Source organism: Rhinolophus sinicus, chromosome 3, assembly GCF_057876585.1.
Source record: "Rhinolophus sinicus isolate RSI-liver-muscle chromosome 3, RSI-T2T, whole genome shotgun sequence".
NCBI classification, from domain to species: Eukaryota; Metazoa; Chordata; class Mammalia; order Chiroptera; family Rhinolophidae; genus Rhinolophus; species Rhinolophus sinicus.
The window spans coordinates 9,107,150-9,127,568 of NC_142503.1; the positions used below are offsets into that span (position 1 = coordinate 9,107,150).

Genomic DNA, 20,419 nt, shown 5'->3' on the forward strand with positions numbered 1-20,419 from the left:
CACGCATTTTAAAAATAATAAAGCATGTTGAATCATCTTGTTCCCCATAAAATATTAATAATTTTTAGTTGGTACAAAAAATGTGTTTTACTATGAATACATGGAAGTATATTTACAACTATTAGGATACTTATTACTTTGGTCTTCATAAAAGAGTTTAATTTAGTCAGACAACATACATATGTAATATAGTATCACATGAATATAATATATAATAAATAATTGTATATGTAAAAAAAAATGTATGTCTTGCTGAACTTCCAAGTTATCATAATTAGCCTCCTCACATTTTATTGACTAAAGCACTTTTGTTTTTATCTTCTGTAAAAGAAAATTGCATGTCACAGAAGGGGAGAAAAAGGATACCAGATTGGAATTGATGAAGGAATTAATATAATCTGGAAGTTCTTCGAATTCCACAGTTCAAAATCCTTTTGCTTTGTGGTGTCCTAACCTTAGTATCACCTAGAAAATGCCTCAATCTCTCCATTGTCAGCTTTGACTTGCTGAGATGTGCTCTTGCTTCTTTGGGAAAAATAAGTTAAACTGATGTTGCAAGAATCAAGAATTTTTCTTTTGTGGCCCATCTCAAGAAAGGTATTTGAACCCTTCAAACTCTAAAACTACTCCTAAATGGTCTAGATTCTACACATAAGGGACTGTGGTTGATAATCAGAGGAGCAAAGAGTAAGGCTTAAAGTATAAAACCATAAAAATAGATGACACATATTACACGTTGTGTAAAAGGTCGACATGTGCACATCAGAAAAGGTGGTACGTTAAAACCCATTTAGAAAATTACACTAGAGTTCTCTTTTTTTCAAAATCACCAAAAGAATCAGGGTAATTGTTTGTAATATTTTATGGTGCTGAAGTTCAACTTAGTCACAATTCAGCTTTCTCAATATGATGTCCATAAGACCGGCAACACGTTCTCCCCATGTCTGCGTAGGTTTTTTGGGGTACTCTAGTTTCCTCCCACATCCCAAAGATGTGTACATCAGGTTAACTGGTGTGTCTAAATTGTCCCAATCTAAGTGAGTGTGGGTGTGTGTGAGTGGCCCCACGATGGGAGGGCGTCCTGTCCAAGGTGGTCCCGCCTTGGCTCCTGAGCTGCCAGGAGAGGCTTGGGCCACCTACGACCCTGAACTGGAATAAGCGGGTCGGGAAAGAATTATCTCACTTGTTTATATTAATCTTTCTTAAATATATGTACAACTCACATTCATACAAATGTTTGCTATTAGAAGTGTTTGGGATCTCTATTTAGAAGTTTAGTGATATTTTCATGACTGGAAATATGCTGTAGGCACTTACCTCTAGTTTATATCAATTAGCCTATGGTAAAACCGATTTCGTTCCACATATCATTGTGCTTAAAGTTACAGTTTCCAAGAACCTATCGGTGGCATAAAGTGAGGACTTACTATATGTGGACTCTAAAGAAATGAAACTCATAGAGTGATGGTTACCAGGGGTTGGGGAGGGAGGAAATGGGGAGAGATTGATCAAAGGTACAAACTTTCAGTTATAAGACGAACAAGTTTGGGGATCTAATGTACAGCTTATAAGTATTAAATATAAAATATTATTTAAATGTTGCTAAGAGAGCAGATCTTAAACGTTCTCACCACAAAAAAGAAATGGTAACTATGTGACAGGACAGAGCTGGTAGCTAATGCAGTGGTGGCAGTCATTTTGCAACATATAAATAAATATATCAAATCACTACACTGTACACCTTAAACTGACACGATGTTATATGTCAACTGTATCTCAATAAAGCTGGAAAAAAATGTTTTTCCTCTGTGGTCCATTAATGTAATATGTTACCTCTAAAATGTACCCATTAATCAGTAAAGCAACATTCTCTCCTATAAAAATATATTAATGTATCTACCTTTTAATGTGTCCCTTTTGGGACATTTGAATGTGTCACAGCTATTTACACGTGTCACCCAGAGCAACACAGCTTGGCTGCTCCCTCACCTGTCATGGCTTTCATCAAGGTGTGGATGCAAGTAGTTTTCCCTGCCCCACTCGGCCCAAGGGTCATCATTCCATGCCGAACTCTCTGGGTTTCAAATAGCTGGATGACTTTCAATTTCCATGGAGGATGGTTGATTAACCCAGCTTCTTCAACCTGAAAACACAACAAAACTCTCACATTAGGCCATTTCATTGTGCTCAAAATAAGCACAGACGTGGAGCTGGGGTAGGGTAGAAGAATAGGGAATTATTGTTTAATTGGTACGGAGTTTCAGTCTGGGAAGATGACAAAAGTTCTGAAGCTGGATGGTAGTGATGCTTGCACAATAATGTGACTGTCTGCAATGCCACTGAACTGTCCACTTAAAAATGGCTAACACGATAAATTTTACATTATGCATTTTACCAAAATAAAAGATATAGTGCATACAAGACTACATATACATAGACAAAAAGCAGGCCAAACACAATGAAATGCTATGTCAAGCTAATAAGACAAACCTACATTTGTCTTTGGGAATTGAATATGTTTATATGAACATTGTATTGTACGTACATCTTAGGAGTAACTTAAGAATAACGACTCAAATACCAAAATGTATTTTAAATGTTGACTTTAAAAGATGACATTTAATAACTAGGAAAACTTCTAGCATACCAGGCTTGACTGAAATTCCATATACATTTCAAGCTATCGCTATAAATCCACTGGCTAGTTTTTATCTATCAAATACATGTATAGAAGTTACTCTGTGCAAAGCTATTATAAGTTTAATCTTCATAAAAACACTGTGAGATTAATACTATTGTATCTTCACTTTACAGGTAAGGAAACTGAGGCACAGAGACACTAAGAAATTTGTCCAAGATTATTACTGGTAAAGTTATGGAGTGGGGATGTAAGCCCAAGAAATTCAGCTCCACGGTCCATGCTCTTAACCATCATTCTATGCTTATGCCCACTATAAATGATGCTTCTAGTTTTACTTAAAAATTTTTTCGGATAATAATCATGTATCACTTTTTGCTATGTATTGGCTATTCAGATTTTTTTATATGCTACAAATTACTAATATAAGTCACCTTATAAATTACTTTATACGTAGCTTTTTTAGGTAATAGTACAATTAATTTAGTCATAAGATGAAGAAACCATTTGCAAAATGAATTATAACTCTTACCTGATCAGGAGATTAAGATTTTTACCTACAGACTTGTTAGAAGGAAAATATCCACTACATACTACCATATTAGATTCTTATAACAAAAATCTTCAAGGAATTAAAATGTATTTAATCCTATGAGGCAATCACCATTTCTATACAACTTTTTTTCCCAAGCTCTTCCGAGGGAAGGAAACTGAGGCACAAGGTTTACTGATTCATGTCCATTCCTAGGAAGACTACAAAAAGTTAAAGTTGCACCAAGTACCATGGGAACTCCAGGCACCTAATGGTACACAGAGTGTGGTAGATCCCCCAGAGCCCAAGGAAGGAGTCACAAGTGACCCTGGGGAAAAACAATGACAGCTGAGGAGCCTCATAAAATCACTGCAAAGCACACTTGGTGGCAGGAGCCCAGAGATCATAGCAATGTGGCAAACACCAGGACAGCAGACAGAACAACACCTGGTGTGGGTAAGGCCACCAGCTGCGACCCGTCGGCCCCGGATGGCCCATCACATTTTGTTTTGGACTCTGGTGGGGAATGGTTTCCATCGGTAACAGGGCCACGAGCACGTGGCCAAGGGGGCCTGCGGTTGTGCGGTGGCAGGAGACCCCCTGGCAGGAGGCGCTCTATCAACGACGTGCAACAACCTCCCTTCAAATATCAGTCACGGCCTCGGGACTTGTTCTCAGAACCCAAGGACTGGGGTCACACCAGCCCCACTTGAATCCTATCAAATTGAGGTGAACCAGACACGGTACTTGATGCCCCGTGAAATGTATTACCTGTCTGCTAATTGCTGCCTCCAGTTCTGGGTAACCTGCCTTGTCCAGAAGAATATTTGGGAAGAGATCTTCAATCAAACTCAAAAATAAGGGCTCATCCTCATCAATCTTAAAAAGAAAAGAGGGAAATCACACCAACTATTTTGGCACAAACAGCAATGTACTGATAAACTGAAAATGCCCAACACAGCCCAGATTATTTTTCATAACCATTAGTAAGTAAAATGTCACCTTCTCTGAAGTTAAGGGATGTTTACATAACATTTCGAACAAATTAAAAATTATTAAAAAAAAAAAAAAAAAAGAAATAAACAAGGGGAGGAAAGGGAGGTAAAAAAGGAAGGAAATAGAAGGAAAGAAAATATTGCCTCCATGAGAACCTTTCCATGAAATATCCAGTTTGGGGAGTTGCTACATCGTGTACAATTTCTCATTTAAATTAAAATCTATTTTTAAAATGATGGAGGCAAATTCATGAATTGGAATTTGGTTCATATTTTTATTTTTATTTTAAAGTAAAACATATGCCATTCTGTCACCCTGTACATAGATCCACTGACACTGGACAATTGACTATCAGTCTCTACCGTGAAATGAAAGAGTATGAAATTATTACACACTTGTAAAATATACATGCAATTTCCTGTCATGCTCTTCAGACTTTAAAGAAGGTGAGATTTTAGCTCTAAAACACAAAATGGATTCAAGGTATTTGTAAATTCAGCACGTGGATTTTTAAAACTCCATTTCAATTCTACTGGAACAGGTCTAGGTTAGACTGGAGCTGAGTCACCACCAAAATAACTTCTGGAAAAAGTGCAATTTAAAGTTATGCTCGCCAGCACTTTATCTGATAATTAGGCATCTAAAATGAGCATATTCAATAAACATTTCTAAACCTCACTTGTGTTTAGTTGAACAGATATTTAAGCAAGCGCAACACTTCCATCTGTTCATCTTACCAGTTTAGAGAGATTCATGTCTCGTAGGACACGCATGACAATCGTGGACTCCGTGTCCGTGGGGTTGGCTCTTTTGGCTGCTCCCAACGTTCGCAGAACTGACAGAATGTTACGGAGACCAAAATCATAATGTACCTGAAGAAGGTGAGGCACACCGGGCTTATTTTCATGTTAACTTACACATGGAAACTATACAAATCTGGCAGAAGACCTGGTCGTAATAATGAATAGATGCTGATTTGCCTTTAGAAAACTTGTACAGTTAGTGGACCAAAAAAATGTTTGTCAATGTGTTTTTTGAGCAAATAGAGAATACCCAAAAGAGTCCCTTCCTACACCATCGTTAATTTAAGCCCTTCGATCAGAACTAATAGATACAACTTGACAGGGAGAAAGGAATAAATTTCCTCGTAGAGTATACACGTCCCCTTGAGCTTCTTCTCAATCAATCATCCATTTTTAAAAGCCCTCCTGTCTCTAAAGCTGAAATTCTGAACCAGGATTAAACTGAGACCTTACTCCTCACTATCAGATATCGGTACTGATAAGTAAAGGGATACAAGTATTGAGGAAGTAGAAAAGTACTTACATGCCAGGGTTACCTAGAAGGCGCAAGAACAAGGACAAATCAGAAGCCACGCTCCCAGCTTTGTTATTCCCTTCATGCATATTTACAAAAATCAATCATGACAAATTTTAGCACATACAAAGTGAGTAATTAAAAAACAATTATCCAACCACTACGGAAAACAGAATGGAGGTTCCTCAAAAAATTCAAAATGGAACTACCATACGATCCAGTAATCCCACTTCTGGGTATGTATCCAAAAATAATAATAATAATAATCCATAGCAGGGTCTCTAAGACGTTAAGACGGAATTGTAATGGCGGCACTATATATCTTCTATTTTGAGGTTTGAATCGCTGGTATAATTTGATTTAACAAGTGTAATTTAGCTTGGGACTTTTGGAAAGCGTTTTTTCCTTCTTTCCTCTGCTTCCTTTCTGCGGCCTCCTTTCCACCAACTGTGAATGGCTCTGCTTCCTATGCACTGACTACACAGACCAGTTTTAACGTTTCTATTTACTTCAGCCCAGTGCAGGCCCTGTGACTTGGAAAAGGCTTTGCGTCTGTGTGGGATCCACTCCTGGCGCCAACTTAAATCTACCTAACATACACAAAGGTGGTGATAACCGGCTTAACTGCACCTTCCCCCACCCCAACGGACAAAACAGAGCTCTAGAAAATTTCACTATAGGCTGAAGAAATTTACATCCTGACTAGAAAATTTAAAACTGAAGATGAAACCAAGACTCGGGGCAGTCGTTTCCAGCAGGCTCTGCCCAGCCGACCCTCCTCTTACTTTAGTAAATCGGTATTTCTATGTGACTCGTGAATTCTTTCACGGCCCGCAAGCAAGCAGCCACAACATAAGAGATATCTATACACCCATGTTCATAGCAACCCAAATCACAGAGCCAAGAGGTAGAAGTAAGGCAAATGTCCATCAAGGGATGAATAGATAAACAGAATGTGGTCTACACCTACAGTGGAATGTTATTTAGCCATAAAAAAATACGCAAAGCCTGTCGCATGCCACACTGTGGATGAACCTTGAAAACCTCATGCTAAGTAACATAAGCCCCTCACAAAAAGACAAGGACAGTATGATTCCACTTATATGAGTTACTTAAAGTACACAAATGCATCACAGCAGAAAGTAGAATGGTGGCTGCTAGAGGCTGTGAGGAAGGGGAAGAGTGGTGTTGTTTAATGGGCATAGTTTCAATATTGTAAGATCAAAAAGTTCTGGAGGTCTGTTTCACAACAATGTAAAGACACTTAACGCTACTGACCAGCACACTTAAAAAGGTGAAGATGGTAAATTTCATGTTGTGTTTTTTACCAAAATGAAAAGAAAACCAAAACAATTATCTGCTAAGGTAACTGACAGCATTGCACATCATTTAGTACTAACCATTTAGAGGACGGAACACATAAAAATACTGAGATTGAGATCCTACTTCAACGAGTTTAAATTCTGATAGAGACCAAAAAAAAAAAAAACTAAAAAAAAATAAAAATATAAGCAAGCTTGCTTGCATAAAAGTAATAACGACTAGAAGTGTGAGTGGATGGAATTAACCAAGGAAAACTTATCAGAATTGGAATCAGTTAAACCCATGGGCCTGAACTGAGATTCACACAGTGTTCACCAAAAGGTCAGCCTGGGCCCATTGTTTCGTACACATTGACTCATTTCTTTTCACCATGACCTTGTGAGTCAGGGCTGTAGGAGTGAAGGAAGCAGAAATACTAAGAAAAGGCAGGAGTCAGGGACGTGGGAGTTGTTCTATATGCAAAAAAACTACGTGGGAAAATATTTCTTTGACAGAGAAAAAGATGAGAATGAGTGAGCAAAGTAGGCAAAAAGCAGAAGAAACCAAGAATAGTGGTGGCAAAAAGCAAATAGTTAGAATCAATCTAACCAGAAAGGCCCAATGGTCAGGGTCAGAAGGTGCTGTGTGTAGTTGAACACCCACAAGGAAGGAACTCTCCCCAGTCAAGCAACAGATGAAACCACAGCCGCAGCCAACACCTGACTGCAGTCTTATTAGACTGTAAGCAGAGGATCCAACTAAGTTGTGCCAAGACTCCTGAGCCACCAAAACTGTGCGATAATAAATGTGTATGGTTTTAAGCCACTAATTTTATAGTAACATTGTTACACAGCAATAGATAACTGGTATAGAAGTAACAAATGGTTAAGGTAGAAGTAATTAATGGTTAACTCTGACACCCCATGATGTCAGAGCCTGCTACTCCAAATAGTGCAGGCAATTAGCAAGGAAGTTACAACAGATAAAACAGATAATTAGCAAAGCTTGGCCAAATGCTGAATGAACTTGGAAGTGAGAAGAGTAAATGATTGAGAGGTTCCTGAAAACCACAAGAACACATGACACAGATTATGATTAATGGAAAGTGGGATAAAGAAAAAATATTACCATGTTTCCCCGAAAATAAGACCTAGCTGGACAATCAGCTCTAATGCATTTTTTGGACGCATTAAGCTTAATATAAGACTCGGGCTTATTTTACTATAATATAAGACTGGGTCTTATCTAACATAATATAAGACTGAGTTTTATATTAATTTTTGCTCCGAAAGATGCATTAGAGCTGATTGTCTGGCTCGGTCTCATTTTCGGGGAAACAGTACTATCCACAATGCTTTGGGTCTTAAATCAACCCAGATAGTATTCACTTCATTTCTATGCCATAAATATTAATTTCTTCAAATGTACTTCTTAATAAAATATGCATATAAAATTATCCTTGTAATGATATCACATTCTACTTTGTAGCAATAAGGTACTTTGTCAACAACCCCTGTACACAATTTTTCAAAACGAGGAAAGTACACTGAATAGAAAAATGAAACATGCATAAGTACGCAGAGACCCTCAGGATGTCACACCTGCTTAGAAAGCTGCTCCTCACATAGCTTGTAGAGTGTGAAAAACTTCCTGGCCAAAACCATGTTGTCGATGAAACCGCAGCTAGCCAACTTCACCCTGATGATAATCTGATGGTCGGGGACCATCATGGCCACAGAGCGGAAGTTAATCTTCAAGTTTTCAGGGAGTTCCTGCCGCCCAGCATAGCCAGGATTCTACACAGGAAAGAAAACCCAAGAATAAATGATACGATGATGGGGCAACAAACAGTCATCACATCAGCATGATATTCAAAGACCCGATGTGTACACAGCACACCTCTGAAATGACAACCAGAGAACTCATTTTTCCCATCTCCCTCTCTTTTTCACTGGAGACATTAAGTCATGAGTTGTTAACATGAGTTCTGTTTAACACCAAAGGTTTTCAAACAGGAGTGAAAATGACAATCCTAATTTCCACTCTCAGAATGTAGGTGATATATGACCAAGGAGATGGACGAAAACTGTAAGAAAGCTGACATTCGGTAGACGTTCCTTACCATGGTGAGGAAAAGTCCAAATTCCGGGTTCATAGTCACAGTATCTCCATCAGTAAAAACAAAAGATTTTTTATGCTCTTTCTTACATGTCAAAATAATGGAAATTTGCTGGGCTGCAACTGAGAGCACGGGTAGATCAATACGGTTAAATTCATCAAAACAACCCCAGGATCCAGACTGAGCCAGTCCTTAGGAAGGAAATTAAATAGAAAATCCAATTAGTATGTAATTTTGGAAAGCCAAAGAAAAGGACATTATGCAGCTGCCAAGACAAGCCAGAGATAAGCTTGTTCAAAAATAAAGTTGAACAAATAAATTGTGCATAGCATGCCCCCCCAAGATAGCTCTCAATGTGGCATTTTATCTGTAAACATCCAACCTGCAGTGATAAAGAAACATTACAAAAGGCAAGCGACACTGACATTTGATCCACACAACACTGGTAAGGTTCAGATTTTCCAAAAAGCTTTACAAAGTTGAAGAATGATGACCCTAAAATGTAGCCAACTATTGGAAAGTAAATCTTCAGATATTCCACCTTCACTGAAATTTCTCATCAAATGTAAAAAATATATATAACCCTCACCTTTAAAAATCCGTCCAAGCCCTCGGAAATCCATCTGGTCCGAACAATTGAAAACCACCACGTATTTCCCAAGACATCGTCCCATATCTTTGGTCGTTTCTGTTTTGCCTGTTCCTGCAGGTCCAGCGGGGGCTCCCCCCATGCTCATTCCCAGAGCTTGAGCCAACGTGATGTAACACCTTGAGGGTTAGAGATATCACTAGAACCATAACAGCAGCATCTAGAAGATACCTCTGGCAGATCACAGTGAGATGAAACCACGCAAGACTAAAACACCAACAGCCAGGCCATTGTCCTGATATAACACTTTGTGGCTATTAACACGTGTTACAGAAAAAGGACGGGTGGTCTATGGTCAAAGATGTTCGAAAACTCTGTAAAAGGTTAAACCACCTTTCTGATGATACTGTGTATTGAGAGTCTCTGAGTATGGAAAATAGTACATAGCAATTCCAATACTAATTTTGCAACTTTTTCTCAGAAATCTACCACATCTAAAAAAATAAAATAGTATTCTAGGAAACAGACTGGGAACCATTAAAGTTGATGAATGCCTTTTTGAAGCTAAGAGTTGATCATTTGATGTAGTTGAGGACCAATGGTCCCATGAGATTTAAAACACACATTGCTAAATAATCACATTTTAATCACATTCCTGGGAGCATCCACTAATGCATCTCTAGAACGTGCCTTTCAGAGACAAGCACAGGTCTGTCAGAGCGCGTCTCCTGTACATGTTACATAGACGCACATACTCTCCCCAGAGAACCCTACATGCATGTGTGCCTCACGTCCTTCTTTCTCTGCTTTCCTTTCCAATCTCTGTTGTTTCAAAAAACGTCATCATTCATGAATGGGATTTGAACTTTCATGTGATTTAGTGGTTTTTTCACAGCTCTATTAGTTTTCTGCTTCCCCACCAGACTGCCATAAGCTCTCTGCTTTAGGAAATGGGTCTGGTTCACATTTGTACTCCCAACTGCCTGCCTAACCCCTGGCACCTAGTGCTCTGTGACTATTTGTTGAATAAATGGCTTGTGCCAGTCCAACTATGCACTGTTATCGGGTTCTGCCGGTCCAACAGCTATTGGAACTAGAGATGAAGAATGCAACCACAGCACCAAATGAACAGGGACCCACTCCATGACCCAGAGTTCATTAACATACAATTGAGCCAAATCCATCAGCAATGTTGGTACAAGTTTTACTCTAGACATGTTCCATCACCCATAAGCCAGAACTGCTTTTGGTTCCTATTCTTAAACAGCATTGATTCCAAAATGCTGGAAAGCATCCTCAGGTAACAACGCTACATGCATCGGGAGTCTGTGGCACCGTAATGTTCACTTCTCTTTCTTTAACTAACGTGAATATGGGAGAAGAGAGTCACCATTTTTTGCTGGTCATTGGGATTCCATTACAAGATTTGCTACTCTTTTACAAAAGAACTCACAAAAATGAATACTTAAAAAAAAAAAATCAGAGGCCAGAGGCATTGACATTTTGTGTCTTTTGCTGACTGCCTGGTAAAAATTCAACAAAGTTGGCCACTGGTCTCTGGGAAGCTGGATGTCATGTTTTTCTTTGTTGAGAACTTGGTTTAGTTATAGCCTCTGATTAAAGAATATGCTTAAGAAAAAAACGAAAGGAAAGGTTGGTAAAGAATGTGCTACCAAGGATTAAGAAAAACAACTCATAGCAACAATAATAATGACTAACACTGACTCAGTGCCAGGCCTGGAGCTGGGCACCTGCTTACATTACCTCTAGTCCACACAGTGAATCCAAAAGAGGGGAAGCAGGGCAGGTAGCTGCTTTAGCCAGGACTGCACAGCTGGTAGGGGCAGAGCCCAGTGGTCAGCACTCAGGTGTAACTCACGAAGTTGAGCGACTACTTCAGAGAAAGACGTGTGTTGTGAGACCTGTCTACGTTCCTTATCAAGGAGATAAAATGCCCCATCAGCCTTTGACTTCTGCTGCCCTCTGTCTGAAGTGACAGCAGTAGTAAGAACTTCTCTACTTGTGCTCACAAGTGGAAGGAAGGATTGGTCATGAAAAACACTATGACCTTTCAGACAAAGGCACTACATGTTGTTAGCATATTATAATGACTGTTATCGGAAATATATGCAGCTCCATCCACATGACATCCAGCTCCCAGAGACCAGTGGCCAACTTTGTTGAATTTTCACCAGGCAGTCAGCAAAAGACACAAAATGTCAATGCCTCTGGCCTCTGATTCTTTTTTTTTTTTTTCAAGTATTCATTTTTGTGAGTTCTTTTGTAAAAGAGTAGCAAATCTTGTAATAGAATCCCAATGACCAGCAAAAAATGGTAACTCACTTCTCTCATATTCAAGTTAGTTAAAGAAAAATAAACAAGTGAACATTTAGGATGCGACAGACTGAAATAAACTTTAGAATCATCACCACTTATAAATACCTACTCTGCTTTTAAAGTTCTCAAGTTTCTTTGATACAGAAAGTTGTACAATGAATACAGTGAAAAAATCAAGCTGCAGAAAAGTTTATATAGTTTGATACTCCTATATGAAAATTAAAAAGAATTTTGACATACAAGCATTTGAAATTTCTAGGACAGAAAATAAACTGTTAATCATTTAAAAAAAAAATTCCTGTCATACTTTTGACGATGTCCTATTTAAATTTTTCTCCACAAAGATGTAACTTTGAAAATAAACATGTCTTTCATTGATGCAGGAGATATTTATTAAACACCTGTTATATGACAGAACTATTATAGGGGCAATGAATAAATCACGGGAAGTCACGCCTCAAGGAGCTGACATTCTAAAGGAAAGAAAACAGATTATTTTAACATAGGAAAAGGAACAGTAAACCTGGTTAGGAATGTTAGGGAGCGTGGGTGTTGCTGCTTCAGATGTGCTCAGTCAGAAGACCCTTTGACGAGACCTGTGAGCAGAGACCTACGGAGGAGAAGACGTGAACTCTGCCAGTCTTGAAGGGAAAAGGTTTCAGGTCAAAGGAACACCAAATGCAAGGGCCCTGAGGCAGGAGTCTGTAGAGACAGTTCCAGGAACAACCAAGGAGCGAGGAGCTGGAGCTGAATGAGGAAGGAGAGACAGAGAAGCAGCAGGATCAGGTCAGGCCTTGCAGGCCAGTGTGAGACACTCGCTTTTACTTTGGGTGAGATGGAAAGACAGAGGAGAGCGTGAGGCCAAGGCGTGACAGGACATGACTTAGGTTCCAGTGTCTGAATTGAGAATAGACGGAAGGGGAACAATGGCAGAAGCAGGTTGACCCATGAAAGGGCTGTTGCAATAATCCTGACTAGAGATTATGGTGGTTTGGACCAATGTGATGGCAGGAAAGGGGTGAAAAGTGGTCACGTCCTTGATGAATTCTGAAAGTGGTGCTGACACAGGTGGTGACAGATTGGATAATGAAGTGAGAGAAAAACAAAGTCCTCGAGGATACTCCAAGGATTTTGGCTTGAGCAACTGAACATTGGACCTGACATTTGCTAAAATGGAGAAAACCAAGGGAGGGTGGGTTTGTGGGGGACAATCAAACATGTTAAGTGTTTATTCCTACAACATGTAGGCAAGTGGATGTTCATGTCTGGAGTTGAGGGGAGAAGCCCTGGCAGGGCGCAGAGGCTGGAGAGTCAACACCGACAGATACTAAGGCCACAGGAGGGCACCTAAAGAGTGAGTGCAGAAGGACAAGAGACAAATGCGAGAATGTCCTACATTTAGAGATCAGGAAGATGAAGAGGAACCAATAGGAGAGGGGATGACGGGCTGATGGGGACAGTAGGAGGAGCCAGGTGCGTGTGGGGTCCTGGAAGCCACATGAAGATAGTGTATCAAAAAGGACAGAGGGATCAACTGTGCAAATGCGGCTCAGTCAAGTAAGATGAGAACTACAGTGAGCACTGGATTAAGGGCAACGTGAAGGTCTGGGTGACCGTTTTACCAGAGAGGCGGAAGCAAGTGTGACAGGTGGAACAATGGCGCCCCCCGCACATCCACGTTCCCCTCCTGGGAATCTCTAACTATGTTACCTTGCATGGCTCAGGGACTGGAGAGATGTAATTCATGTTAAAGGCCTTAAAATAGGGAGATTATCTTGGATTACCCGTGGATCTGATCTAATCTCATGAGTCTTTAAAAGTGGAAGAGGGAGGCAAGAGAGTGCTTCAAGGATTTGAGATAAAAAAAAAGGAAGAAGTTGAAAGTATGCAAGGGTATCAACCATTGTTGCTGGCAAGCCAAAGAACGCTGCAGCCTCCAGGAGCTGGGAACAGTGCTCAGCTGACAGCCAGCAAGAAAATGGGGGCATAGGTCCCACAAACACAAGGAAAGGAATTTTGCCAACCACCTGGAAGGCAGGAAACAGATTCTCCCCCAGAGACTGCAGGAAGGAGCAGAGTCCTGACACCTGATGTTAGTCCAACAAGACGCATCAGAAGCCATGATGGATGGAACTGTACAGTAATTGATTTATGTTGTGTAAGCTTCTCAATTTGTGGTAATTTGTTATGGCAGCAACAGAAAACTAATGCAGAGGGCCTGTCTAGAGTGAATGCAAGATAACGCAAGTGGAAAGAACCATGAGTTTGAGGAGATTTGATGGGAGCATAGAATTGCTAAGGAAACTGCAAGATTCGTGGCAGAACTTTTTTTCTGGAAGTAATTACAGCATATTTGCATGTCGACAAGAACAATCCAGGAGGAAGTGCAAACTGATTGTGCTCCCAGAGAGGATACAAATGTGTTGGCTTTGGATGACAGTAGAAAATCTATCCTGAGATCCAGGAGGGAAAGCCGACCGCATAAGGACAGGGCCTTGGTTAGCAGGCATTCTCTCCTATGACAGCATCTATCTTCTCAATAAAATAGGAACTGAGGCTTTCGGTAGAGAGAGAGGAAGTGAGGGTAGTGCTGGAAGATTGAAAATAGAGCAAGTGTGAAATAGGTGCATGAGCCGCATATATAGGTGTTTCAGGGAATTCTTCACAATGGCCTATTGTCCACCTCTCCACCTTAAAACAACGAGAAAAACATCTCCAGAACGATGTCCAACCGCATCCAGTACAAACCATCTTCATTCCGGACGTAAGAAGGAATACAAAGAGTATGAAGATGAGAAAATGCTGGATGAAAATGATGCAAGATAAAAATCTCTTGCCCATCCTCCATTCTCAGTTGAAAGTGAGCACCTCATTTCCCATCACAAAGGAGCAGAAGGAACACTCTAGCCGATGACAGTGCTATTATGTCAGACTTTTATACTTTGCCTGACAATATTTTCAGTCTAATAGCCCAGATGTTCATTCTGTGAAAACGACTGATACTCAGCTTCAGCTTCTACTTAGGCCAAATATTGACTTTGATGCGCAGCCGTTTTGTCCAAAACAAGTATTCATTCAGCGCATCCCCAGCCAGAGTGCACACAATTGCCTGATGCCATGGGGTTCCCATTACACTGAGTTACAGAGCACTGGGCACGGAAGGACCCTTGGGACGGCCTAGTTCAGCTTACAGATGAGGAAACTGAGCCCAGGGAAGTGGTGTGGCAGCTCCCGCTAGCACAGCTGGTAAATAACAGGCAGAGGGCAGAAGAAAGAATTCCAGGGGTGCAGGCCCACGTGCTCCTCAGTGCTGTAACCTGCGCTGACACCCAGTTTTCTTCCTGCTCAAAAACCATCTAACTTGTGTCTGTAATGACAACAGGTGCCACAGTCCCCAAAGTAGCCCTCAAGGCGATTTGCATCTATCGGCTCATGGCAATTCACTCCCTTTCTTGCCCATTTGACACCCACAGAGGTCATTTAAAGGTTGCCTCTCTAAACTGCAGGCAAAGGAAGCCAAGTCTGTTTCAATCACAAAACTAAACCTGATGCAGAGACACGACTGAATTTCAAAGACTTTGGTATAAAGGAGCTTATAAACCCTGAAGAGACATTGAGCAGAAATCCCCTGAGTGACTGGAGAGAATAAAAATGTCAGGGGGCGGGGTGGGGGGGCGGAGGGGGAGCGGTTGTGGAGTCCCAGAACCCTTCCATCACCTGTCTGTGAGGGGAGTTATGACAAGCCTGTCAGTGCAGCCTAAAAATTCATTTTGGTAGATGAAAGCCACATCTGTGATGTGAATCATCATCTTGTCAGAATCTTCGTTGAAATAAAATCTGCACTGTTTCAGCCACTCGAAGTCTGTAGGGCTCTTGATGTGCATGTGACACTGAAATGCAAAAGGAAGAGGTTACAGCTGAGATGAGAACCATTAGACGAGCACATGAGCGTTCGCGTAGACCACAATGTGAAGCTCGTGGAATCAGAGACAGCCCATCCGGTGATGTCGCCAACATCGCCACCCAACCCATTCGTAAGATACGGGTGCGGGAGATTTCAAGAGAATCCTCTAATTGCGCGCCTCAATTTAAACAGCAGGATGGATTTCAGTAGTAAGATATTCATTTCCTAAATTTCACCCTTCAATGCCCAATACCACAGTCATAGCCATGAAATACAGTCTACAGAAACCATGTTTGGGAGTTCCAAAACAGAACTAAACAATCTCATGAGGAAAAAGGCATCTCTTGCGATTGTGAAAAAATACATTGTTGGGTTGTTGTTTTTTTAAATCCATCAATTGTTTTCCTACAATTTGCAGAGGGCCAAAATTTCTAATACCTAATGGCAGGTTATTGCCCAGCAATACTTTTGTCTGAATTTTTGAACCAAAATTTTAAGCCACTTTAATCATTTTTCTTTGACAAATGAGAAATCCAGAGTTATCCTGAGCCCTTCATTTCTCTGAGAGACAGAGTATGCTTAACTACGAAGAGAGGAGATTAGCACACAACAGGCTGAATGTGCTGTCTATACTTCCATGACATCAGAAACTATCTTACCTAATCTTTTTTACATAACAAGGTGAGAGACGATCTAGAAAATTATTAGGAAAATAAGAGCGTCTTGCCTCTTATCTAATTTCCTACTTTATGGTAGAGGACACATTTCACTTCTTTTCACATTTCCTATTTTCAATAGCTACTAAACTCTTTCCCACCCTGTTCTCTTTTCAAAGGCAAAACTCTGCGTGACACCTCAATGTCACAAACTATATTAGAAAAGACCATTTGCAGCCAGTGACATGAAAGGTAGCAAAACTTGTTAAAGATGGGATTTATCAAAAGCGGTAAAGGAAGTACTAAGCGGCAGGACCAGCAATATTACTTATTTCTGTAGCAAGAGACTTCATCTTCAACTGACAACTAAAAGAAGCACAAGACAAATGGAAGCTTTTCAGGATGCCACACGACATTTTTGCATTAAAAACAATCACATAAAGAATTTTAAAATAAAGTCTAATTGCCTCAATAACACTTTAACAGAGGTTATCGGGACATGACCAAAATTTCGGCTAAAGACGGCAAAGAAAATCTGACAAGCTGCTCTCATCATGAAGATGATCCTCTGCCTGAATTTAACCTCTTCTTTGAGTTGATTCAAACTAATTCCAGTGGGTAAACACAGACAGAGGCTAGGGTTTGCTTTTCTGTACACGCCGCAACGTTCAGCAAGCATTTACCAGGTCATCAAAGATGTCCCTTTGGTGGACATGAATTGTGATCAAAGTCTCGTATTTCACTCGTTCCACAGACCGCAGGTCTTTGGTTGTGATATCTATCAATGTGTTCAGCAGCTCCAGGAAGGACTCATTGGTTTTCTGCATGATTTTTTTATCAAACTTGGCATTTCTAAGGGCTTCTTCAGAATCCCGTGTCCATATCATTTGAATTCCTAATAATCCAACCTTATGGAAATAAAAAAGACTATATGAGTATATACGGCAGATGAATATATTTAAATAGAAATTACAAGGGAGTGAAGAGTTCTGATTATTATATTATGCAAATATAAGTCATCCTGGATTGCAACAATTTGATATGTTGTATTACAACCTATGGAAACTCTCTCCACATTATTTATCTGACAAGTATGTACAGCCTCATGACATATCTATAATTTTTTTCCTTAGAATTTTAAATCATTCATTTTAACTCATATTCCTCTCTATATAGATTTTAAGTTACTGGCAGGGAAAGATTATGTCTTAAACCTGCTTTCCCCCCAGGTTAAAACAGGGTTTATACATAGAAGATACTTGCAAAATCTTTATTGATCACAATGACTAAGAAAACATTGTTTTCTGTATTTTAATGCTGTAATGTATTTCTCATTTTCCTGGTACATTTTTATGATTTATGTACTAAAGAGATTCAGTGGGGAAAAAAACTTTTAAAGAAAACATATCAAATACCTCTAGAATACATATATGTGCATATATGTATACATTTGTATAACCAAATAATCTATAGTTGAAATCTTTAAGCTTATCTATGTTTAACAAAGTTTTATGAAAATCTTAATATTGGTCCAGAGTTAAATTGTAGCCAGTTGTATAGTTTATAGTAGACAATGTATGAGCTCTAAAATGACTGTTCTATAAAAAAAATACTTTCCAATTTCAATATACTGACCTGCGCAGGGAAGGAAGAAAGAAATTCAATCAGCTGGAAACCTGTTTCTTGAATATTTTCAGCTGCCTGGCGAATCACAAGATGTAATGAGGACCGAGATTCCTCCAAGAGAGAATTAAGCCAAACTTCCACATTGCCCTCTGCCATCACAGGTTTATTCAATTCAATCGTCTCACCCTCTCGAGAGGAAATCGACAAAATGCGATCATAGATCTAAGTTAGAAGCCAAAAAAAAAAAAAAAAAAAGCTGTATTCATATAAAGAATGGATTCTTCCAGTGCCCTCTTGTCTGTGTTATCCTTCTCATAGATGTTACGCTACAGATCATAAGATAAAAGCCAAAATAGGATATAAAATCAATTTCAAAACAGTCAAAAATAAGTTATCCATGAAATCTAAAAGGGAATACTAAATCAATGCCAACCAGTCTGTACTTGAGAGGGGGAAATTGTTTTCTAAAAGAAATATTCAGTACAAATGTGATGATCAAAAAATCCCTCTAGTTTCCCCAATGAAGCGGAACTCTCTAGAGCAGGGGTGTCACATATATGTATTTGACACTGCACTCCTGGCTCTGTCCCCCCAGTGAGGTTCCACAATAATGGGTGCAAATGGTACTCTGCCGTTCCCTGACCACACATTGTTGGAGGACACACCTCGGAGACTAAATGTCCTACATAACATTAGTCATTAAAAATCGTGCATCCCCGACTGCCCTAGCCACCTCACGGGCTGCTCATGCCAATCAAACAAAACTGCAAACTATAAAGTAAATGCAAATGTATGTTGTTTTTGTTCTTTCATAAGGGGAATATTGTTCCCTTAATCTCAGCTTTAGAACTGAATCCTAAACTTAGATTGAGAACTGTAATAATGAAGCCAGTGAATTAAATTTCTGGGCCTCTCACTCACACAGACCCTTTGCAAGGGTCTCAATATAAATTCGTACCTATGGTTTTATCAGATTTAGGACCCACAATACCAGGATTTGCCATTGATTATAGATACCTTATTGCAGGAACAACAATGACAAAAATGCTGTAATTTTACTAACAATTGTCACCCCAATAAATTTAAAAAATAAATTAAAAATAATAATAATAATAATAATAATAATAATTTTTTTAGAAAAAAAGAAGCAATTGCTATGAGCAGAGGCTAAAAATGAGGAAGTTTAAAGTATTTTCAATGGACAACAAGAGAGTGAGAAGCCTCACTCTAGGACCATGAAGTCGTAGTGCTATAGCAGAAGGATTTGAACAAAACACCAGAAAGAACTCTCTGGGCAATTCAATCCCCTCTTTCAACCCACACGTCAGGTAGAGCTACAGAAGCATTGATTTTAAACTATTTCCATACTGTCTTGCCTTCCTTTCCACCCACCCCTACGTCCAGGCTTTGTTGTAGCAGCTCAGTGTTTTCCGTCCTGACTTTGCAATCACTTCTGACACTGGTTTCCATTCCTTCCATCCCACCTCCAACACTGAGCCAGAGAACCTTTCTGAAACACAAATCAGGTCACTGCCCTGCTTAAAAACCTCCATGTCTTTTGTCACATTCACGATGAAGTAGAATTCCACAGTATGATGCATTTGGCCTTTTGGGATCTGGTCCATGCCTCCTTCTCTCTTTGCTCTTCAATCCCTGTTGTGGATTAAATTGTGTCCCCTCCACCCGCAAACATATGTTGCAGCCCTAAGCCCTAGTACCCGTGGATGGGGCCTTATTTGGAAACTCTGTAAAGATGATCAAGTTAAGATGCGGTCCTGGATGAGGGTGGGCCCTCATCTAACCATTGGTGTCCTTGGAAGAAGAAAATTTAGACCCAGAAACACAGACACACAGGGAGAACATCCTGTGAGGACAAAGGCAGAGACGGAAGTGTGTCTGCAAGCCAAGGAACACCAAGGATTGCTGACAGCCGCCAGGAACTCGGTTCTCCCGCAGAGCCTCCAGTAGGAACCCACCGTGTCAACACCTCAGTTCAGAATTCTAGCCTCCGGGGCTGTGAGAGAATCAATCTCTGTTGTTTGAATCCAGGAAAGCCTTGGGAAACTAATACACTCCCTCCCACAGCCTCATGTCTCACATCCTGGGCTGCCCACACCTCCACTTGCCCCTTCTTCTGACCAGATCACACATCCCTTCCCCAAATTACATTCTATTCACCTTCAAAAAATCAGTTCAAATACATATTCTCCCGTGGGAAGTCTCCTTTTACCCCCAGCTTGGGGCTCCCTAATGGACGTGGCCATGCTGCGGAGCATATCACTAGCACAGCAAGTCAAAAATGCTTGACAATGTAATTTCTAAATTTCTGTTGACTGTTGCACTGCATAAAAACAACTTCAGTATTGATTGTGATATAGTCTTCTTTGGCACCCCAAGACCAGC

The 20,419-nt window shown here is 40.1% G+C and overlaps 1 protein-coding gene across 5 annotated transcripts in view; it reads right to left on the reverse strand.

Annotated features, from left to right (window-relative positions):
* Positions 1-20,419, reverse strand: part of DNAH5 (dynein axonemal heavy chain 5) — a 244,682-nt gene that overhangs the window by 107,454 nt on the left and 116,809 nt on the right. For all 5 annotated transcript variants that reach the window (XM_074329069.2, XM_088796437.1, XM_019713456.3 and 2 more), the window contains exons 33-41: positions 18,026-18,238; positions 17,074-17,298; positions 15,548-15,720; positions 9,494-9,672; positions 8,908-9,095; positions 8,387-8,581; positions 4,904-5,038; positions 3,942-4,049; positions 1,990-2,143 (exon numbers count right to left, since the gene is read on the reverse strand). In XM_074329069.2, the coding sequence (XP_074185170.2) occupies positions 1,990-2,143; positions 3,942-4,049; positions 4,904-5,038; positions 8,387-8,581; positions 8,908-9,095; positions 9,494-9,672; positions 15,548-15,720; positions 17,074-17,298; positions 18,026-18,238 (1,570 nt within the window). The remainder of the gene's footprint in view (positions 1-1,989; positions 2,144-3,941; positions 4,050-4,903; positions 5,039-8,386; positions 8,582-8,907; positions 9,096-9,493; positions 9,673-15,547; positions 15,721-17,073; positions 17,299-18,025; positions 18,239-20,419) is intronic.